Source organism: Electrona antarctica (assembly GCF_951216825.1).
Source record: "Electrona antarctica genome assembly, chromosome: 18".
Lineage (NCBI taxonomy): Eukaryota > Metazoa > Chordata > Actinopteri > Myctophiformes > Myctophidae > Electrona > Electrona antarctica.
In genome coordinates, this window is record NC_136799.1 from 24,069,926 (window position 1) to 24,092,908 (window position 22,983).

The 22,983-nt window shown below is 41.6% G+C and overlaps 1 protein-coding gene across 1 annotated transcript in view; it reads right to left on the reverse strand.

Moving 5' to 3' along the window:
• Positions 1-3,847: 3,847 nt before the first annotated feature.
• The window catches only part of pld1a (phospholipase D1a), a 46,852-nt gene continuing 27,716 nt past the window's right edge, over positions 3,848-22,983 (reverse strand). Inside the window, exons 12-26 of the mRNA XM_079528918.1 lie at positions 22,815-22,896; positions 22,249-22,359; positions 19,590-19,775; positions 18,951-19,161; positions 18,358-18,486; positions 16,723-16,841; positions 15,906-16,019; positions 13,336-13,446; positions 12,420-12,508; positions 11,874-11,987; positions 11,595-11,644; positions 10,943-11,077; positions 9,618-9,771; positions 7,112-7,229; positions 3,848-6,874 (exon numbers count right to left, since the gene is read on the reverse strand). Of these exons, the coding sequence (XP_079385044.1) occupies positions 6,650-6,874; positions 7,112-7,229; positions 9,618-9,771; positions 10,943-11,077; positions 11,595-11,644; positions 11,874-11,987; positions 12,420-12,508; positions 13,336-13,446; positions 15,906-16,019; positions 16,723-16,841; positions 18,358-18,486; positions 18,951-19,161; positions 19,590-19,775; positions 22,249-22,359; positions 22,815-22,896 (1,948 nt within the window). The 3' untranslated portion in view covers positions 3,848-6,649. The remainder of the gene's footprint in view (positions 6,875-7,111; positions 7,230-9,617; positions 9,772-10,942; positions 11,078-11,594; positions 11,645-11,873; positions 11,988-12,419; positions 12,509-13,335; positions 13,447-15,905; positions 16,020-16,722; positions 16,842-18,357; positions 18,487-18,950; positions 19,162-19,589; positions 19,776-22,248; positions 22,360-22,814; positions 22,897-22,983) is intronic.

The following is a 22,983-nucleotide window of genomic DNA, read 5'->3' on the forward strand; positions in this document are numbered from 1 at the left end:
AACTAAACTGAAACTGAAATTATAAAGGATTTCCATAGTGACTCATATACGATACTACAGGGAAAACAATCAAAATATGCACATGTGTATATGTTACTATTTTTTTACTCTTTGATTGCTCTTTCTTTCACTCTTTATTCTTTGTTTGCTGTGTTTTAGTTGTTATGAATGTTACTATGCTGCACTGCATGGTCTGTTAAGTTTTACTCTTATGTAACTGTACACAAGATTGTAACAATAAAGTACAACCTTGAACCTTGAACGATATTCCCTTACATTATGCACCTCATTTGCAGCCAGGAGCATGCCCAACACACACTTAGTTGTAGTAGTATAGTAGTAGTAGTAGTAGCAGTATCATAATACAGTCTGGGGGTTTTCCCTAAACAGAAAACAGAAAATAAATTTTCAGGTCAGGATATACAGTAGGCATACCAATTTCATTCAATCAGGATAGAGAACGAATATCTCAGCTGTCGGGAAGAAACCACCTAACTCCAAAATGTTCATTTTTCAGGAAATGAAAAATATAAATCTTTCAGGAAATTAAGAAAACTTTATATTTTGAAAACAAATAAGCAATACTGCCTCATCAAAGTTGGTGTTGTGACTTTATATATTGAGGACCAGTGAGGGACTGGATTTGCGCAACCCTGTTTTAAACTAGTGACTTTATATATTGTCAATAAGTACCACAGACGAAAAACAGTCTAAGTCCAAATTTCATTCTGACCCCTCCACGAAAAGGCCTTGTTGTCCTGAACCCTTATCTATCATTTATACATTATGGATCAATAGTGTGGACTTAGACTGTTTTTCGTCTGTGGCATTCATGAGAGGGGGAGAGGTGGTAGAGTTAGTTGCTTTGGCAGACAGTTTGATTGTCCATAAAGGGTGTTGTTGCATTGTTTACTGTGGCGTGTCATATGAGAGAAGATTAATAAGCTACTTCTCTGGAAAGAGCACAGACAGGTTATTTGTTCACCTGTGATCTTATCTTGGTGTGATAGAAAATTTGGAGGAAATCTTTTGTTATGACTGCAATACACCAGAAAAAGTACCTACAGTACACACCTACTCACTCACACACACCTGTTCATATCTGCCTGAGACAACCTACTTCTATGGAAAGGCAATACAATGTAGCTAAACTAAACTGAAACTGAAATTATAAAGGATTTCCCTAGTGACTCATAAACGATACTACAGGGAAAACATACACATGTACTATTTTTTACTCTTTGATTGCTCTTTCTTGCACGCTTTATTCTTTGTTTGCTGTGTTTTAGTTATTTTGAATGTTACTATGCTGCTGCATGGTCTGAAGGAAGCCAAACAAAAATAAGTTTATCTTATGTACCTACCTGTACACAAGATGTAACAATAAAGTACAACCTTGTAGTAGCAGTATCAGAATAGAGTAGCAGTATAGTAGCTGTATTAAAAGTATCATTGTAAAAGAATAAAATGAAATAAGAAAAACAACTAGAAAAAGTGCCCCTCGGGGCACAGGTCAGGTTGTGGCCTCCTGGTGGCGCTATAATAGGCCAATGTGAAAAGGGTGCCATTTGTTCTTATGCCTTAAATGGCAATTGGATTTCTTCTTATGCCTTGGATGGCAATTGGATGATTTTGTTAAAAAAAATTGTTTTGCAAAAGTCCACCTGTTGGTGGCGCTATAACAGGCCAATGTGAAAAGGGTGGTATATATTCCTCAGCCTAGTTGGAAAGTGCGTGAAAGATTTCACGTAAATTGCACGCTGCGTTCATGATTTGAGGCTTTTTGTTCAAAACGGGCCAGTCCTGCAAACTTTGAAAGCCAATGTTAGCCAATTAGGAGGGAATATGAAATATCTGTCTTGAACACATGACTATAGACTTAGTGTGTAACAATTTGTGGGATTTTTGGATAAAATCTGGAGGAGTATTAGCACAAAATGTGTTTTACAAAAGTTGGCCTCCTGGTGGCGTGATAATAGGCCGTTCAGGAACATTTGGGGCAGAGGTTCATCGTTGGCATCCAGAGAGTGTGTGTTCAAAATTTGGCATCGACCGGGTTAACGGTGCCGGAGATTAGCTGGTAACAGACGGATGGACGGATGGACACACACACGCGACACGGTGCAAATATACTCTCTCCCCATACCTTCGGCCTGGTGGAGACAATTGAATATGAATTGTTGAATTAGAAAAGGGAGTTAGAACAGATAAGGAAAATGGGTTAATGCCATTATATTGTAAGGTCTAATAATTGGTTTTATTTATTATAGCTGACTGGCTGTGGTGGATTGACATGCCATCTGTTGTTAAGTTTTGGACTTAATTGTGTTTCTTTTCCTCAAATTGTTAAGCCAATGTGTATGATTTGTATGATCTGTGAGTGATTTGCCTTTCAAAATGTTAAATAGCTCTATATTCTGATGATAGTATTCATTGCTATTGAGTCCTTGTCCCTCCAGCTCTTTATTAAACAGAAAATGCATTTTCAGGTCAGGTTATACCAATTTTATCCAATCAGGATAGAGAATTTTTGTAAACCCAAGAGTGTTCTCAGTAACATTGACTATTTTACTGCGGTGTGTCATAGGAGAGAATAGTATAGGCCACTTCTCTGGAAAAGAGCGCAGACAGCAGGTTTGTTCACCTGTGTGTGTGTGTGTGTGTGTGTGTGGTGGTGGTGGGGGAGTTGGTGTGTGGGTCTCCCGACCTATGCCACTAAAATGTGGAACTGGAACGCCCTACCAACAGCCATTAAGAAATGTGAATCCCGCCTAGACTCCTTCAAAACTGCTCTCAAAGGGAACTTACAGGCGAGTGCAATTCGAAATTGGTCCCTAAACAATTTGAAAGTCCCCCCCATGATGATTTTTTTTTTTTTTGCTCGCCAAATTATTTTGGGGGGGGGTCCCCAAAATATTTTCAATTTTTTGCAACTGAATGGCTGGGAAATAGAAATTAAGAGTTTACATAGTACACATACACATACACATAGTGCATGCATAAACTTTCCTTAATGATTAGATCTGGTTTCAGTATTAATTTATGATATATTTTCTCTATTATTAAAAGGTTATTTTTGCAGTGAGTTTATATTGGGGGTGGGGAAGGGGGGCAGGGCGGGGGTCGCGAGATATCCGGGGAACCCAAAAACGCTGAGAACCCCTGGTATAGATTACAGAGGAGTGCGCTTGTGACCGAAAGGTTCCCGATTTGAGCCCCCTGACCGGCAGGAAAGATCTACGTTCGGAAGTGAATGGCCATCACTTACCCTCCCCCAACACTGCTGAAGTGCCCTTGAGCAAGGCACTAAACCCCCAAAGGCCCAAAATCCCTGGTTTGTGACTTGTGTCGTGATTGTGAAGCAGAGTGTTGCTGAAAAAGGGCACTTGTGCTCAGCCAACCTCCCCTGAGTATTAAAGTAAAGGTTAGAAAATAAATAAATAAAAGTACTACAGTCTGTTAGCAGTATGTCAGTGACCTTTTTTCTTAGTTTCAGAAACTGTAGTCACTGCAGTGGTTCTTATCAGGGTTTTTTGGGGGGACCCAAATGTTGTATGTATGCAATGCTAGAAAATAAAGTGTCTATAAATTAGTCTGTGATGCTGTAAGTGTAAGATAATGTCAGTGTCAACCTTTTGGCCACCGCCAATGATCTATGACAGTAATACAAACTGGCTATACTCCAAATGTGTCACAAGTGCCACACTATACACGTCAGAGAGCTGTAAAAGCCTTGTTTTACACAAATAAAGCCCAAGTAGAACTAGTGGCCTCATGAACAACTGCCATCTGTAATCCTAAAATCTAAACATGATTTAATTTATTATCCATTTAAATTTTGGGTTACACTGGTGATTAAATGGTTTACAAAACCATTTAAAAACAGTTTACAAAAAAAAAGGAAAAAAAAGAAAGAAAAAACAACACACTGACAGAACTGTACAAAAAGGTAACTCATAAACGAGTGATGTTATGCACAGATTACAAGGAGTAAAGAAACCTCTAACCAGAAAGGGTTGGTAATGTGGGGAAGCACTGGATTAATGGGAGCAGAGTTACAGAACACAAAACGGACATCGTACAGTAGGATAGAGGAGACGAATGTACAGTATAAGTTAAGTATAAAACAAATAAAAACATCGAAGGATATCGGACATTAAATTGATGTGCAACAGGCCTGCCTAGTCTGCAGGTTAAGAATACAGAACATTGTGGGGGTAAAAAGACAACATGCTGCCTGGTTCTATAAGCCATGACATGAAGAAAGAGTGGCTTTTCTTCTTCTGAAAAAATATTTTCTGTTTTTACTGTATGCTGACAACAATAGGGGTGTAACGATATAGTAACTGTATCGAAAAATCTATTTTAATTTCAAGAATCGAAGTATATCGAAATGAAAACAGCAACATTGACTATGTATCATATCATATCGTTTTGCAATGCAAATAATCAGTATCGAAACGTTTTGCTATGAAAATATCATATATTGTATCAATACTACATTTTTGTGCATGGTATTTAGCAGTTAAAATGTATCGTTACACCCCTAGACAACAAGCATTTTTATTTTTATCATATGTTTTATTGTATGCTTCACTACATTGGTGGAACTCCCTAGGCACTCCCTAGTGCCTAGTCATGTAAAAAACAAGTCATATAGTCTAAAAGTTAAAACTCATGGAGTGCTGACTTTTCAATTCAATTAAACAGATTGGCACAACAGCTCTTCCCCAAAAATATACCTTTTCAAACAGCCTTGTTGTTATTCAAACATTTTCTTAGTTTCCACCATGTACAATTTTAATAACGCAGTTAAAATCAGTTGTTAATGATCATTCTTTCTGCACAGAGTAAAAAGCCACAGTGCTAGAGGAACAAGCAGCATCAATGTCTATTAGCAGTGGTTTTCAACTCTGCCCATCGTATCAGGGATTAACAGGCACAGCAGGTGTATGCAATTAACTGCAGTAGCCTACATGTGGTTCTAACATCTACAGTAGCAGTAGGGTCTGGTGTTGAGAACCCCAGGGTCTGGTGTTGAGAACCCCAGGTTTACAACAACTAAAGCTCCATTTACTTTGTCACACCAGGCAGTGTGGCACCCTGAAAATAGATGATCCAAAAGCTCATGTTTGCTACCTATAGATTTTGTTTTTAGGAAGCCAGCACCCTCTGCTGGAGAAAGAGGAGACACTCATTATTCCATTTTCAGCAGCAAGCAGATTGTCTGATCCCGGAATGCCATGCTTAGGAAAGACCACATTAACTCATAATTTCTATTTAGCCATAGGCCTACGATCGTTTTGCTCACTGGAGACGTAATTTCCATGAAGCAATGGAGTCGTATGAAGTATAAAAAAAGGTTTAGCATTGTAGATTTGACATGTGGCCTTGCATTGCTGGTCTCAGAAATTAAACTTCATATTTCCTCTTCCTTACACTCAGAGATGAGATCGGTAGACGCATTATGGCAACCGTGAATGCAGTTACGGCAGTACAGTTAATCAAGTAGGACAATCGATTTGTTTCACAAAAAATTAAACAGCTAGTTTTGATATCCAACACCGTTGTGAAATAACAAACAGGGTAAACAACTTCAGTATCACCGTTCTACAAACTTATGTTCAACAACCACAACACTGGAGCACAAGCATGCATTACACGCTCGCATGCATCAAGCACAGGGATGTCTTTCACTAACAACTAAACGTTTGAGTTTTACAATCTGCAGTATATTGGGGCCAAGCTTGTGTGGTTTTGTTTTATAGACAGATATTACAGCATATTGACACATCTACCCAGGGTGTTAGTCTAAAGAGACTGTCCTGTAACTGACTGATCACAGGTTTTAGTCAGTGTCCATCAACAGCCATCTGTTCTGTCAAAGTGTCCTTGCCATGTCTTGACTTCTGCGTTCTATGCCTAAATGTAAAAGCAGTTTGGTCATTTAGTTTACTTGAATACAACTGGATTCTTCATTGCCATATTTCTATTATCTTTGCTAGAGATGCAATTTTTGACATTGATGGATAAGGCCAAAGCTCCTACTGTATTCTGCTTTTGGCTGCTGCTCAGTATTCCGATAAGTACTTTCCTCAAACCTGCTTGACAAGATGCAGGCTCGTCCAGACTATGGACCAAGGTCTCTAAGACAGTTAGTTCCATCCATCTTATACAATCTCTGCAGACCAAATTTTTTGGCAAAAATTCAGTTTGATAGTTTGATTCCCAAAACCCCAAGTTCATAATCAATTCACAGTTCACTTTTAAGTTCCTTCACATCCACAGTTTGAGTGCAGTCTCCATGCAGTAATAATCACGTTCTTCGTCCTCAGATCATTGACTTTGTTTGTCTTGTCTCAGATGATTTGAATAATATCCCACCGCCGAGACACATTCTTAATGACCTGAAACTACTGTGTGTATTTAGTCCCAGTAGCAGCAAAATGGAGTCATCAATCCCTGCTAGCTAAACGCATCCAAAAAAGCCTGGCTTCGAAATCAGATCCATCCAGATCCTTTCAGAAGGTACATGGGATCCAATATACACCACAGTACCCCATATATACCGCTATTCCACAATCAAATGGCATTACTTACTGTGGCACCGTGCCATAACAATAAGAGGGTTAGGTTTCAGTTTTGTTCCTTAGGTCCAGAGTTCGGTCGGGGCCATGGCCTCCTTGGTTCCAACGGAGGGCATGAGGTTCTCGTCAGACAGGAAGTCCAGAGGGAACTGGACCAGGAACCCTCTGATCCTCCGCAGCTCTTCCTGGGCGCGGGCCGGGTCGGATTGGGCCAGGCCTAGCGTGGACTGGTACTGCTCCAGTTCAGACATGTTCCGCACCAGGGACGATGGGAGACACCGAAATACCTGAAGTGGAACACACGCACACGCACACACACACACACACACACACACACACACACACACACACACACACACACACACACACACACACACACACACACACACACACACACACACACACACACACACACACACACAATTAGAATTGTGGCTGTTGAAATTAAATCGAGCCTTATTAGCAACAGGTTTGAGACCAGCCAGCGAAGCATGAGGTTTAATTCGACATTGCATTAGCCCCACCTTCTCATAGATGGTGGCGTTGCGTCCAGCCGTGGTCATCCACACTTCTTTGTAGAAACGGTCACTGATTGGGTCAGAGACATCGATGCTGGTATCATTGTGGCCACCCAAGATAGTCCTGTTCAGAGAGTGTGAGAGGCAGATACATAAAGAGAGAGCAAGAGAGACTGATATACAGCCAGATCTTTCAGTAGACAGAGAGAGATCTTTCATTTACTGACGGGATGTTTTAACACATTCTATGAATCCAGAGAAGACCATGTAAACCTCTGATTCACATTTACCAAATGTAACAAATTGTACAAGGTTCTCCCATGAGTAGTGAGTATTTAAAAGGGGCAGTAAGTATGTAATTAGGTCAGAATGGCTTATCGTCTGTATCAAACCTACAGTAGAACCTAGAACGTGTCGTTGATCCCCTTTTCATTTTGCTAGACCTCTGTCTATTGGATTGCTGAGGTGGAGTGCCACACCTACCATCAGCTCCCAGTACTTACCACATGTCATGCAGTGCAAACAATGCTACTCACATGCTGACTTGACTGCGCCCGGTATCAAACCCAGAACCTTGTTGTCCATAGTGAAAGAGCTCTACCGACTGAGCTAACACTATAAGGGGCAAATATATACCTGTATCATTTCTATCAACTAGACATGTGCTTGTGTTCACTTGTTCAACTAAAAACAATGATAATGTAACATACACGTTACACGCATAAAATAACACACACACGCACGCACGGTGTGTGTGTGTGTGTGTGTGTGTTATTTTATGCGTGTAACGTGTAGGTATGTTACATTATGTATCTGCAGGACATGTTGAAAATGGATGGCAATGATTTTCTCAACACAACTTTACCAATGCCTGAAGTAGCTTAATTTTGAAAAATTCACTCAGGTGGCATCCTATGAAAACACCCAGTGGCGCCAGATGATTCTATCCTGGCCAGAAAATAACACTCTCCTCCAAAACACCTCTAAGACATGAAAGGATACAACAGTAACACAAACATTGGAATGTGCTTTTAAAAGATTGAGAGACCTCATAGCAGAGAAGGGGGATAAATTGGACGTCAAGTTGCCAGTTACACGCAGGTGAAGAGTCCGTCATGGAAATAATCTTTACATCTCAGGCATCTGGTGCTCTAATGTTCAACAAATCCTAATGCTATTTTACCTAGGTGTAGCAAGCAACACAATAGTACTTGAATTATTGTCCCTTTAACCAATTCAGGACGGGAACCCCTTTTGGTGTTTCTTGAAAATGTGGTGCAAATCTTTGAATATATATTCTTTCAGAGTGAATGTTTTTAAATGTTTTTTTTTTGTGGCTTTCGCCTTTATTTTATATTTTTTTTATGGAGGGACAGACAGTAGGCTGACAGGAAATGAGGAGAGAGATGGGGGGAAGACATGCAGTAAAGGCCGTCGGGATCGCGAGTCGAACCCGCGGCACACTGCCAGACTGGATTACCAGCCAAGGTGCCTGGACCACTGAGCCATGGCCCAGGCCAGAGCAAATGTTTTTAACTCAAATCTTTGCTTCTGGGGGGTCCCTGGAACAAAATATTTTCAGATGGGGGTCCATGGCCAATTACATATAATTCTGGGGGTCCTTGACATGAAATAGTTTGAGAACCACTGATATAGAAACATTCAGAAAACTGTCATGATTTAGAAGACATTTTGTTGACTGGGGTCAGCTCTGTACCTGGTCCGCTCTTTCCCCCTCTATACAGCAAATCTCTTTGCTGAAAATAGCGTAGATAGGCTATTTTCAGAGCATGTCATTGTTCCCCCAGCCCAGAATAAGGAATCTAGGTTTCAAGTGGTGAACACATTGTGCTGTGTGACACACTCACACACAGTGGTCACACACAGTGGTCACACACAGTGGTCACACACAGTGGTCACACACAGTGGTGTAAAGTAACTAAGTACATTAACTAAGTACTGTACTTAAGTAAAAGTTTCAGCTATTTACATCTCAAAGGCAAATATTGTGCTTTTACTTCTTTACATTTATTTGAAAACTTTAGTTACTAGTTACTTTAACACACATTAACCACTTCAGCCCTATATACATTCCGGCCATTTGAAAATAGCCGATCTACAAGCTCACAATGTGACGCATTTGTGCTTGTAGATCTAATATTTTCAAAGTATTTTTATACATTTGAAAACTTGAAATGGGACATTCTGCATAGTGAGTACTTTACTTTCTACTTTTGGTACTTTTATGTACATTTTGATACCAATACGTGCTTTTACTCAAGTAACATTTTAATTCCGGATTTTGACTTATAACAGAGTATTTACACATTGCAGTATTGATACTTTTACTTAAGTAAAACATTGTGTACTTTTTCCACCACTGTCTGTGACCCAACCCCCCCCCCCACACACACACACACACACACACACACACACACACACACACACACACACACACACACACACACACACACACACACACACACACACACACACACACACACACACACACCTGAAGGCCTCGAGGCGGAGCTGCAGTGCAAAGGGTCCGGCCCGGTACTCCTCCCCGTCCATCACAGAGGAAACGCTCTGCGAGTCCTCCACGATCACAGCCACCTCGCTGTCACGCTTACCCAGCATGCTCCTGTCGTTGATGTTGGCAGAGCCTGGAACACACATTGGATGTTTATTACACTACATTTACAGTGCATGAATGATTGTGAGGGAGATCATCCTCTTGCTCACAGACACTTTGACAGGACAAGCTCGGCGCGGCACCCCCAGGGGCCAAGTCTAGAAGAGGGTCTGTGCATGTGTGTCTGTCTGTTTGATTGATTGAATACTTTATTAACAGTTTGCAAAAAGTACAAATAACGCTAAAAGGATAACATAGAAAGCCCTGAGGGTTTTGTGATCATACTGTATGTATTAAATTCATCAAGGGGCTAATGGGGAAAATCATAATTCATGTTATGTTATACTTTATTTATTTTTTTACTTTTTGAGGGGTGCTAGCCCCTCCTATGTCCAGCTTTGAGGGTTTGTGTAAACACAAACATTGAAGACAAAAGTGTGTAAACACAAACATTGAAGACAAAAGTGAGGACGCAAATTGTGATTGGCCAGATGATGTATGATGACGTATGATGATAAGAGCGCCCCTCACTTCACACGGGTGTGATTTTTATACTAGAAGTAAATGGAAGTCAGGTTTTAGTCTGAAAGGTTGCCCAAATACAGAGACAGACTGGCGTCATAGATGGCTGATGTCATAGACTGGCCAGCAGAGGGCACTGTGAGGCTGTGTTACAACACAACAGTTAAAGGGCCACTTCACCCCTTTTGCAACCAGATCTTATTTTAATGATGTTTGGGATGTTTGGGAGAAGAAACACTTCCCTGGGGTTTTTATGTGGGTAATATGTGTTTTTAGATATTTTAGTATTTCAAAGTGTCCATGATGTCATGGACACTGGGCTCACTTCCTTCCTGGACTACATGTTCTCAGTAAGACAGCCCATCCCCCAACCACAAGGAGGAACAGTAAGGGAATTGTAGTCCAGGAAGGAAGTGAGCCCAGTGTCCATGACATCATGGACACTTTGAAATACTAAAATATCTAAAAACACATATTACCCACATAAAAACCCCAGGAAAGTGTTTATTGACTCCCAAAATCTGCATCACTGAATGCAGAGAGACATGCATGATGCTGAGTGAAGAAAGTAGAGCAAATGACAATGATTCTTTGCAAGTTGAGAGCATACATTTACGTCACACTCTGATCACAGTGATACAGTCCCAACACGAGTGAGAAAGGGAGAGAGAGAGACCCACCGATGATGACCGTGTTGTCGTCAGCAATGAGCATCTTGCTGTGAACATAGATGAGCTCCGTGACCAGCCGTCCCTCCAACTCAGCATGGGTCCTCAACCCGGCGAATGAGATGTAGTTCATCCAGTGATCATCCACTGAAAGAGTTATTTACCAATTATTTCCAGTTCCCATAAGGGCACAAATAATGAGTAAGCAGATGAAATGTACAATGTGCATTACAAAGCAATGCTTAATAGAGGGTAGGGGTGTAACATCAATCATCATCATACCCGGAAGACGGAAGTTATACGGGAACGCCTACTGAGTGTTCTGGCCTTGACAGCCCATATCGGATTGCATTATATGTTAAAATCACTTTGCCACTCACTTTATGCATACGCATACCCTAGATTCATACTATGGTGTTGATTGCTAGAAAATCATGTTGTGATGTGACAAAAATGGCCAATAGGCAAAAACAGTCACATTGATTTGCGACACATGAGCTTGTAATGTAGATCATACATTAAGCACCACCATTCTATGACAAAGCACAGATAACAGACCAGTCTTTGCATGCTGGCATGGGTGAGCAGACAGGGAGTAAATGAGAGCTATAATGGAGCAATCAGGACAAGAAGACAGGACACACTGACCGTGGACCGAACTTACTCTCCCTCTTCAGCTGCGAGATGATGGAGTATTCTCCTCTGCACATGGTTCTGGTGGAAGAGAGATTTATTAAAATCAGCTGGAGTAAATAATTACCCATGAGAATGAGAAGAGAGGAAAACCATGTACAGTTGAATATAACTGAAAAGAAAGAATTGAACAGATTATCAAATAATAGAAAGAAAGAACAAAGCGTAATCAATTACTTCCGCCTTTAATTCTACTCATGATGTTTCTAAATATAAGTCCTCATGAATGTGGACTTATGATGCTTCTAACCTGTAGTTGAAGTGCATGACAGCCTGTAGGGCATTGCCGCCTCCTGTGGTGATGTCGCCCTCAAACCCAGGCAGCAGGGGGGTTACGACATACACACGGTACTTTTTACCTTCCCTGCGCACGCACACGCACACGCACACGCACACGCACACGCACAGTGAGACAAACCAACCACACTGTGTAGCAATAGTTCTATCTATCTCTATTTTGTTCCCTCCCTTTCGCTCACAGTAAATCACACACTGGCTGCAGTGGCTGGCACACAGTGTTGGGTATAAGTTGGTACAACCGTACGCTACTAGCTTAAAAACATTTCTGAGAAGCTTGTGTAGTAGCTTCACTACTTTCCGAATGATGTAGCCTTCAAAAAGCTTGACAAAAGCTACATAACAGTTATGTTATGTCATAACTACATTACCAGTGTGGCACATAAACATAAAATTGTAGCACAACAGATGAGTTCTGAGTGTAGTTTGTCCATCACATCAAAGAGAGAAGGTTTAAAATAACTTATACAAACAAATGGGTGCAGACAAAGGGACGTACTTGTGTGCTCTGAGGATCCTCTCGATGATGGCATCGCCTATCTTGTTGTAGACGGTCCTGTTGTCAGCACAGCTAATGAAGAACTGGTTCTGAGGCAAGCAGAGCACAATCATTGTATTTAACCCCAGAGGCCAATTAGCCCTTCGAGATGCATGTTAAATGACGGGATTTCTCCATATAAATAATCCATCATTTCAGTAGCAAGAGAATCAAAATGTCTTCTAAATCTGGTCTACCAGGCCTGCAGTAGGCTATGCAGTGGACAAATTGCATGACATTATTTAAATAAACTAGGAATACGAGGAAATGACAGAGGGAGAAATCAACTTTTAACAACTACCCGACAGGAGTTTTCATGTTGCACGGTAAGTCATTAGATCAAGGGTGGATCAGGCGTGTTACTTTCCCGACATTAAGCCGTGTACAGTTGGGTGCCACCGATATTGTCCCTTATCATTTGACCCATTTAGGCCTGACCTCAAAATTTTAAAAAATCCTTCTAAATCCTCCAGTTTTCTGAAATAAATATTTTCACGATTTTTCAAAAATAGCAGACCTACAAGCTCGTAGCGCGCCACTCGGTGGCGCGCTATGAGCTTGTAGATCTGCTATTTTTCAATAGCTAAATTATAACAATGTTTAAAACACCAAAAGGGGTTCCCGCCCAAAATGGGTTAACTGTCCTTTTGCGCAGATCACGCAAACCTCAGCAAAAAGAAAAGGACAATATCGATGGCCTCCAACTGTAACATTGCCAGCTATGAGGTGGCGGAAGCTTGACCTGCATAGCAACAGTTGATAAACTATTTGGATTGGCATTGGAAAATAAATATTATATAATTGTACTCATACTATTCACCTAAGAATAATACCAAGTTGATCAAGTTATGCTGTAATAATATTGCATGTCATTTACCTCTATGTAGATGAAGTGCTTGCTCTTGGCAATAACCTGGATGTAGGCATTATGTATGGACTCCTCATGGTATTTAATACCAGCTGACCAGTCTGCAGCCGACCGCAGCACCTAATACACACACAGACGGAGGTAGAGATGAGTTCTACTACAACACCACTCATCTCTCAAGATAGATTCTGCTATTCTGAAAAAATAACGTCTCATCACACCTACTGTATCTGTAGACAAATAAGCTATGGACACAGGGGCAAACAGTGACACTTCTACATAAAATAGATAATCTTTATGGCTTTATAACCTATCCACACAGACAGAGCTATGCAATAGTTACAACACATACAACACAAACGTATTATGTATGTACATACTGTAGGTGTACATTTGTTTAACAACTGGTGTTACTAATTAACACAACAGTATATGTGCTGCAACCACTGCATGGAGAAGTAAACAGGCAGTATATAGTTTTATGGGTTTACTTTGAAGAATTGAGTAAAAGATAATATAGTAATAAAAGGCTTGGCCTACAGCAGCGGTTCCCAAACCTTTTTGGCCATGCACCCCCTGTTACCTCCTGACCTAGCTGACGCACCCCCCCACATGGAAATAAAATTATCATAAGCTATATATTTCCTATATATAAACATATATGAACCTGAATATGGCATATATATGCAGCGTAGGCTATATTCTGCATATACTTGCCATATATTGGCATAAAACCATAGCACCACCATTAGCCTTTTCATGTTGCGCACCCCCTAGAAGGGGTGCACGCACCACAGTTTGGGAACCACTGGCCTACAGGAATAAGAGGCAATGTTGTGGTCTACAACAGGGGTTCTCAACGTTTTTGGCTGGGGACCCCCGGAAATGCTTTGGCCATGTCTCGCCATGAAAAATTCCAGGCAAAGGTTTTTCCTTGGCCTCTAGGGAGTTGGCATACAAAGTTATCCACAGATCCGTGCAGTTAGGTAAAAACACTTTTCGGCAAGTTATAGCGCCACCATGAGGCTGAGTTGAAAATGTTCACGTGGCATTTCTTCCTCGGCCTAGTGGGAATGTGCGTGCACAATTTCACGGAAATCACACAATGTGTCCATGATTTGCAGCATTTTGTTTGAAACTGAGCACTCCTGCAAACTTTAGAAGCCAATCTTAGCCAATTAGGATGGAGTCTGAGAAATCTGAAAGAATGGCTCTAGAGAGACTGTGTACCAATTTGCGTGATGTTTGGACAAAATCTGTAGGTGTACTGTCCAAAAACTTGTTTTGCACAAAGCGGCCTCCTGGTGGCGCTATAACAGGCCGTTCTGGAAATTCTGGGGCAGAGGTTCATCGTTGGCATCCAGGGAGTGTGTGTGCAAAATGTTACATCGACCGCGTTAACGGTGCCGGAGATTAGCTGTTCACAGACGGACGGACACACACACACACACACACATGGACGGAGTGCAAAACATACTCTCTCCCCATGCCTTCGGCCTGGTGGAGACAACAAAACAGCACAATGTTGGTGGTAGGTCAGTTGCATGTGTTTTAGTAATAAGAGGCAATCAAAAGACTTTTGCACACCTGAATAAAATCGTTGTGTCAGGTGTGTTGGAGTATTATACTGTACGTACATACACTGTAGGTCAAATAATGTAAACACCCACACAAAGAATAAATATACACTAGAGGTCCTCACTCCTACGTCGCACCGCTGATCTGACCAATATGTCCATTATGGAGATCTCTGATGTCATCAGTATATGCCAAAATTTGGGTATGCCCCCTTTTGTGCCCATATATATTTGCACCTGATGCCAATGAAGTTAGAAAAAACACTCCCGTAAGCCAATATTAATATGAAATGATTTCGTTTTTGTCGTTTCAGTCAAGGCCCTTCTTCGAGCATCATGCCTGAAGAAGGTCCTTGACCAAAACGTTGCAATTAAAAGTTATTGACCGGCGACCGCACTCAAGTGTCTTGTTGTGAATTGGCACTATAAGAACATTGAATTGTATTGAAAAGATCAGGCTAAAAATAATTTCCCAAGCGTCAAGATTCAACTGCAAGATGATTATGTAATATATTGGCCCAGAAATCAACTATCACACTCTCATTTTATCCCACTCACACAAGTACATAATATACACACAGAAGCAAAGTTATACAACAGGTCGTTTCGAGGAAGCAATCTGATTGTTTGAAACAACCATCTAGCCGTGCTTAAACGAGCATGATGGATGACACCTAATAAAAACATTAAAATCAGCTGAGCTTTCTGGGTGGCTAAGCTAACCATTCTCAGGGACATTTTTGGTCGTAGTGGCGATATCGGTCATTAAAACAATTATGATATTTTTTATCGAATATCTTAGTTACAATGAAATTGAGTTTGTGTTAGGGTAACTGTTGTATAATCGCAATATTATTTACAATTGAGGATGTGCGTTTAATTCTGCACTGCCTACGGAACTCGCCTATCAGCTCGTTCCTGCAGCAACGCAGGCGTGCCATTAATGACAGTAAAGCACATCCTCTCATGTGCATAAGTGAAGCACTGGTCGTCTTTTCTCACCTGCACTTTGGTGATGACAGAATTGGGCACCTTATAGCTCAGTTCATCAGCACTGGTGTGAGATTTAGGCAGCAGGTATGGGTAGGAGAGAGAACGGTACTTGGGTTTCATGATCTGAGAGGAAGAGAGAGAGAGTGTAAAGGAGAGTAGGGAAAAATGTCAAGTAGTAGAGGCAGAGAGAGAGAGACAGAGAGAGAGCGCTGTGGAAAAAGTGCAACTCTTGGCAAGTGGAATGTGTTTTTAGTTCAATTAATTGCTCACTTCAGAACAAGGACTCAAGATACTGTAAGAGGGGGTTGGTTGGTATACTGTGTATACAAAGTACATGGTCAGAATAATTCTATGCCTATTGTAAAAACAACAAGAGTACTCCAAGTAAGGTCGAGGAATTTGGGCACTAAGAGAACTACAAACTAAATAGGACAACAAACCTATGTATGTAAATAATAATAATAATAATAATAATAATAATAATAATACAGCTATATTTGTATAGCACCTTTCATGACATGAAATGCAGCTCAAAGTGCTTTACAGAGCAATGGAGAAAAAAAAAGAAAAGAAAAGCAAGGCATAAACATTAAAAAACAAGAGCAGTAATGCAATACAGTGAGGACATGAATAACAAAAAATTAAAAGATAAATTAAAGCAAGGGTGTAGAAGTGGGTCTTGTGGGTGTGCTTAAAAGCAGCTGATGTTCCTATCCAGAGATACATACACAGTATAAAACTGTTCAGTGCCTTGCTAAAGCACACATTGTGGGACATCGGACACAAATATCTATTTACAGAAATCAAATCAAAAATGTTAATGAACCTTGGTGAAGTTCCAGCGCTGAATGAAGTGTCTGGCTACGTCCCTGGCTGCTCTGCCATGGACCACTGAGGCTATGTCATGCCAGGGCATTCGAGGCGTGGTGTGCCTGTCAATGAAGTCTGGGGGGGGGGGGGGGGGAGAGAGAGAGAGAGAGAGAGAGAGAGAGAGAGAGGGGGCAGAAAGTGGGGAGTACAAGGAAGGAAAGAGAGATTTGATTTAGTAGTGTCAGAGATGGAAGGGATGAAAAGAAGAAGAAGAAAGGTGGAGGGGAAGGAATGGGGGGGTGAGAGGAAAAGGGCTCTATTGTCGTCCATGCTAAACCCCTTATCCCTAAACCTCTTTGCCTTTTTGTACTATTTTGAAAAACATATTTGAATAGTTAAAATCCAATCCAAAAGCCAATACAAGCTCACGTGTCGATGTAGATGAGCTATTTTAACTATTCAAAAATGTTTAAAAAAGGTAAGCAAAATAGTTTAGGTATAAGGGGACGAAAATAGAGCCCCAGGAGTCTACTGTACACGATACAGTATAAGACCAGCTTTCCACATGATGATGCTTAATTTCCAACAGACTGGTGTATGGGAAATGTTGAGCTCATCAGCATGCTGAGAAAATAACACAAATAAAAGTGTGTGTGTGTGTGTGTGTGTGTGTGTGTGTGTGTGTGTGTGTGTGTGTGTGTGTGTGTGTGTGTGTGTGTGTGTGTGTGTGTGTGTGTGTGTGTGTGTGTGTGTGTGTAAATGGTGCATTTATATAGATGTTCGTGCGTGCTAGAGTTATTTGTGTATTACATGTTCAAGTGTTTTTGGATATCGTTGCTGTCCGGAGGAAACCTCATAACTCAACATTTTCTCCATAAATCAGTGCTATTGAACAACCTTTACGTTGAACCAATAGAAAGTAGTAAAAAACGCATTGGACAAAACCTCTCAACTCCATGGACCCTCAAACTGTCTGCTAAAACAACTAACTCCACCACCTCTCTCCTTCTCATGCAAGTAATTGACAATATCTAAAGTCACAACACCAACTTTGATGAGGCAGTATTGCAGGGTTCCCCAATTAATTTTCCTCGAGGGCCATATTTTGACTAGGGTACCAGGCTGGGGGCCGAGTCCGCACGCGTGAGGTCGAGGTCTTGCCCTGAAAATTCATTTTCAGGGCAGGACCCCATTTGAAAAGGATGCCCAGTTTGACATGCATAGGCTAGTGACCCCCATTTAATGCCATTTATATCTGGGACCCCCCAGATATAAATTCTCCCGCGGGCCACCAGGGGGCGCTCCGCGGGCCGCCTATTGGGGAACCCTGCAGTATTGCATCATTTAAAAAAATATAAGGTTTTATTCATTTCCTTAAAAAAATATATTTTTCATTTCCTGAAAAATGAACATTTTGGAGTTATGAGGTTTCCTCCGGACAGCAGAGATATAATGTATATGTGTCTTTGGATTTGATACAGTATATCTGTGTGTGTGTGTGTGTGTGTGTGTGTGTGTGTGTGTGTGTGTGTGTGTGTGTGTGTGTGTGTGTGTGTGTGTGTGTGTGTGTGTGTGTGTGTGTGTGTGTGTGTGTGTGTGTGTGTGTGTGTGTGTGTGTGTGTGTGTGTGTGTGCCTGTGCGTATGTCACACCATCAAAGGGTTTCTCCAGCTGGATCCAGTCCTTGTAGACAAAGTTGCAGTAGTCTTTTCCATGCCAGAAACGAGTGTTCCCCAACAACTCTCCAACATCTGTTTTCAGGCTCCGCACTGAACCACTCCCTAAACACACACACAGGCCATGTGTAAGATACATAAATACAGTATATTCTCCATTTGCATCACTCACTTACACACGTGCACGCATGAACGCACGCACACATACACGCACAGTAGGGCATTAAGCAACTAGTCGACTAGTTTACTAGTCGACCTTGTTGGTACTAGTTGACTAGTTGATAAGAAAAAAAAAAAAAAAAGTTTATTTTTTTTATTTTTTATTTTTTTCCCTATTTGGTAGGCCTCAAGATCAGGTAGATTATAGTTATAGTCACCATGTACACAGTTTTTCAATGTACAAATATTTATTTCCCCCCAAAAAAAGAAAAGAAAAAAGTGTATTTTTTTAATTTATTTTATTTTTTACATAATAGGTAGTTAAACAACTAGTCGACTAGTCGACTAGTAAACTAGGCAACTAGTCAACTAGTAAAAATGACTAGAAGTGAATGCCCTAACGCACAGACCTGTGCTGTCCACGCTGCTGACGCTGTCTGTGTGCCGCAGAGTGGGTTTATGCAGGCGCTTCAGGGTGAAGCGGGTCTTCCTGGTCCGACCAATCCCCTTTAGCTTTGGCAGGTCCACCGCGTCGCAGGGCGCCGCCCCCTGACCGTTGCTATGGGAGACGCCGTCGGAGGAGGACACGCCCTTACTGGAGGGAGTGTTGGCGTAGCCAGACTGAGAAGAATAAAAAAAAAGAAGAGAAGAGGACATGGAGGATATCAGATGTGTTAACATAATGGTATAATGTATTATTAGTATTCAGGCCCACAGGCATATACTTGTTGTCACTTGTGTGTGTCACTCTCTCTTCCTCTCTTTCCAAGGGCGTAGGTTTAATTTTTTATTTCATTTGTCCACGCCCAGTGTATTTTCTCACAAAGCCGACACTGTCATGCTTAGGTTGCCACCTCCAACTGTTGGCTACACTAGTACATACTGTCTTTCTTTTCCTGCCTTGACCTCCTTACCCCCACCTCTCTTTTTCTCCGTTTTTCTTGGAAAAAATGACACTATGGGAAATGTGCACAAAAACAAATTTCACCCAATTTTTTTTACCTGCTCTACATGATTTTACAATTCAAAACAATGTGCGTGTGTCTAACCATCTCCTGGGCCACAGAGCGTGTCACGCTTCCCACGTCAGTGAGCCGATGCTCTCTGTCGTCCCAGCGACCGTACGCCAGGTCGATCCCGCCCACGAATGCCACCGATTGGTCGATGACAATGATCTTCTCGTGATGCGCCCACAGATAGACGGAGGAGGAGACATGGTCTGGATGTCGCATCACCTGGAAGACACACACGCCAACGGACACAGACTTTTATCACAGGGTTTATTTGCCATGAGTGATTTTGAGCTTGTAGATCGGGGTAGCAGTAGCTGCAGACCAATTGTTATGGCCCTGTGGGTCATAATGTGTATATTCCTGTGGTGCTCTGTCTTTTTCCCTCAGTGTTTGTGTGAATGAGTGAGGAGTGACTGATAGAGGACCAGCTGGGGTGAATGTGGGATGAGTAGTGATTGAGTGAGTGGTTGCCAGCTTGTGTGAGTAGACTAGTGGAGTGGTGTATGAATGTTATTGAATGCTAACTACCAGGTGCCGGTGGACCTTGCTGGTGATTGGCTCCTCTGACCAGGCTCACCTATAAAGCTGCCTGTTGTCAGTCCTTCTGATGTCCTTCCTTCTGTATTCGGTATGTAGGGGTGGGTGACCTCTTTTTGTCAACATTGTATTTTGATTTCCGTTGTTTGTTAGGAGTTCTGTTTTGTGTTATGGTCCCCACCCTGAGGTATTGTACCCTGTAAATGCATTTTATCTTGAATAAATCCTACAGCCATAGGATTTTAACCATGTGTGGCCTGGCTGAATTGGGAACTGGGTAGGAGGGAGTCCTAGCCGCAATTTGCGGTGGATTTTTATGAAAAACAAGCTCGGCAGATTGAAAGAGGATAATTCAAGCTTGGATTACAGCTGCAATGTTGGTGAGTTTAACGTCGTTTAAGACAAGCAGATCGCAAACCAAATTGGATGAGTGGGGAGTCAATGGAGGGTATTGCAACTCTAGATTCATCCCATTATAAAAAAATCTAGAGTTGCAAATTGCGGCTAAGGGAGTCCATTTTAATGTTGCGACCCAAGGTTGCCCTAGACTGGGTTGTAATACCAATATGTTGCTGTGTTCACCGTGCTATTGGTCAAAACCTGGTACTGCAGGCGGGCAGGCCCAGGTTACATTTATGCATGAAGGACGTGAGAGGTACCACAAGAACAGCGCAAGGGATACTATGACAGGAGGCAACCAATCATATCAACGCTCAAGGGGTACTACGCGGAAGACTTCGTCCTTCGTCGACTTTCAAACTAGGAAGGGTATGGCCTGGTCAGCCTGCAATGACATGCATAAGATCTGGTCATCCCAGCTTAGTAAGATGTTAAAAGTAAAAATATTTAGGACAACCGTTTCTACTCTATGGATCCGAGACATGGACACTTTCAAAGAAAGTAGAGAAACGGTTGGATGGCACTTACACCCGCCTTCTAATGAGAGCGCAAAATCTGTCTTGGAAGAGCCACCCATCGACTAATCTAATATACGGCAACCTTCCCCGTGTTTCTTCACTAGTCCGATCCAGAAGAATACAGTTTGCCGGCCACTGCTACATAGCTGACAATGAGGTTATATCTTCCCTTCTTCTCTGGAGTCCTGCCTCAAAGCAGACCAGAGGTAGAAAACTGTCGTTCCCTGATGTCATCGCTAGGGACACAGGCATCAGTAATAAGCAGGAACTGTGGATGGCAATGAAGGACCGGGAAGTCTGGCGTAATATTGTGAAATCGATCTCGATCGTGGTCGAAAAATTATGATGATGATCGCCATTCTTCCGGGTCCTTCCAAACGCCACTGAGCAACTTCCATTAAAGTGAATAGCGTGGCTGTTCTCTAGATATAATATAGCTCTAGGGACATTAAGTTCCGGTTGGCTGGATAACAACTTATTAACCTGTACGTCCTGGACATTTTCAGCAGCAGTTGTTTTCCAGGGTCTCATTTCTTGTGAGGTGGTAAACTGGGAATGGGGTTAAGCGGGACTACTGTCACATTTTCTGTTCACCAGGGTAGTTCCCTTCTTTGACAACAATGTGAATCAATTATCAATTTATTCAATTACTGTACAATTTTTGTTGTCTTTGTTGATAAATGAGGCTATGCGTATGTAATAAACATATTATCACTCTGCATTCATTGTTGCCCTCCTTATCTTGATACACAAACAGCTGTGTCCTGTCAAAGTGATATTGAGCAACTGCTCTGTGGTGGAAAATGTTTTTAGATCAGTGACACCTAAATTAAAATAAAAAATATACAACAGCTGTGTTTTTCATGTAATTATAGCTAATTTGGCTGAACACAAGCCCATTAGTGACCTTTGAACCTGAGAAGTTATAATAGTACATCAAAACAATTACCAAATAAAGTTGAATTATTCTGGCAACGCCTAGGGGATGAAATATTCAAGATGGCTTATGCAAATGAACATGGGGTGATTTAAGTTTAACAAAACCATGAAATATCAAATGCTGTATTATTACTGCTGCTGCTATACAATATCTGAAGACATTGTAGCCATATCTGAGGACATTATTCCTACGGTGCATGTGTATGATTAGACACAAAGGAGACTCTTAGACACAAAGGAGACCATATGGGTTTTTAAGTGGTTAATGTTAGGGTGCATGTGTATATGTGTCACAGTGTTACCTTGATGTTAGGGTGCATGTGCATGAGGGTCCTCTTGCTGTAGCCTGAGTTGATGCCCAGTGCAAGTTCCACCTCCTTGTACAGCATCACAAAGATACGCACGCCCAGTTGCTGTGTGCAGAGAGACATGGCGGACATTGAGGTTGCAGTATATCCATGTCAAAATGGTATGTGCTTTGAAGAATGGAAAATATTACTCAGAAGTCATGCATGCCATATAAATAAGGCTAAAGTATTTCTCGCAACTGGCCTGGGTTTGAATCCAGACCAGTGCTCTGGGTTTGAATCCAGACCAGTGCTCTTTGAATCCAGACCAGTGCTCTGGGTTTGAATCCAGACCAGTGCTCTGGGTTTGAATCCAGACCAGTGCTCTGGGTTTGAATCCAGACCAGTGCTCTTGCTGTATGTCCTCACCCACGGTATCCCCCCTTTCTTATCTCTCTGGCAACTTGTATACTAAACAATCTTAATTAAAGCTCATTAAAGAAATGTCAAAAGTCCCGATTACCATCATTATTCAGAAAATAACTCAAGATAATTTTTCCTATATCATGTCTTATACTTACTGCCTTGCGTTTGAGGATGCAATCAAGTCTCCATCTGTTTCCCTCTACCACAGGCCTCTTGAGGAAGATCTCTGGACTCAGCCTGGAAGAGAAAACAAACTTGTTATACTGAAAACGTGACACCTGTTCTACTCTCAGGTATTCTGTTGACAGTAAGTTGTGTTTGACA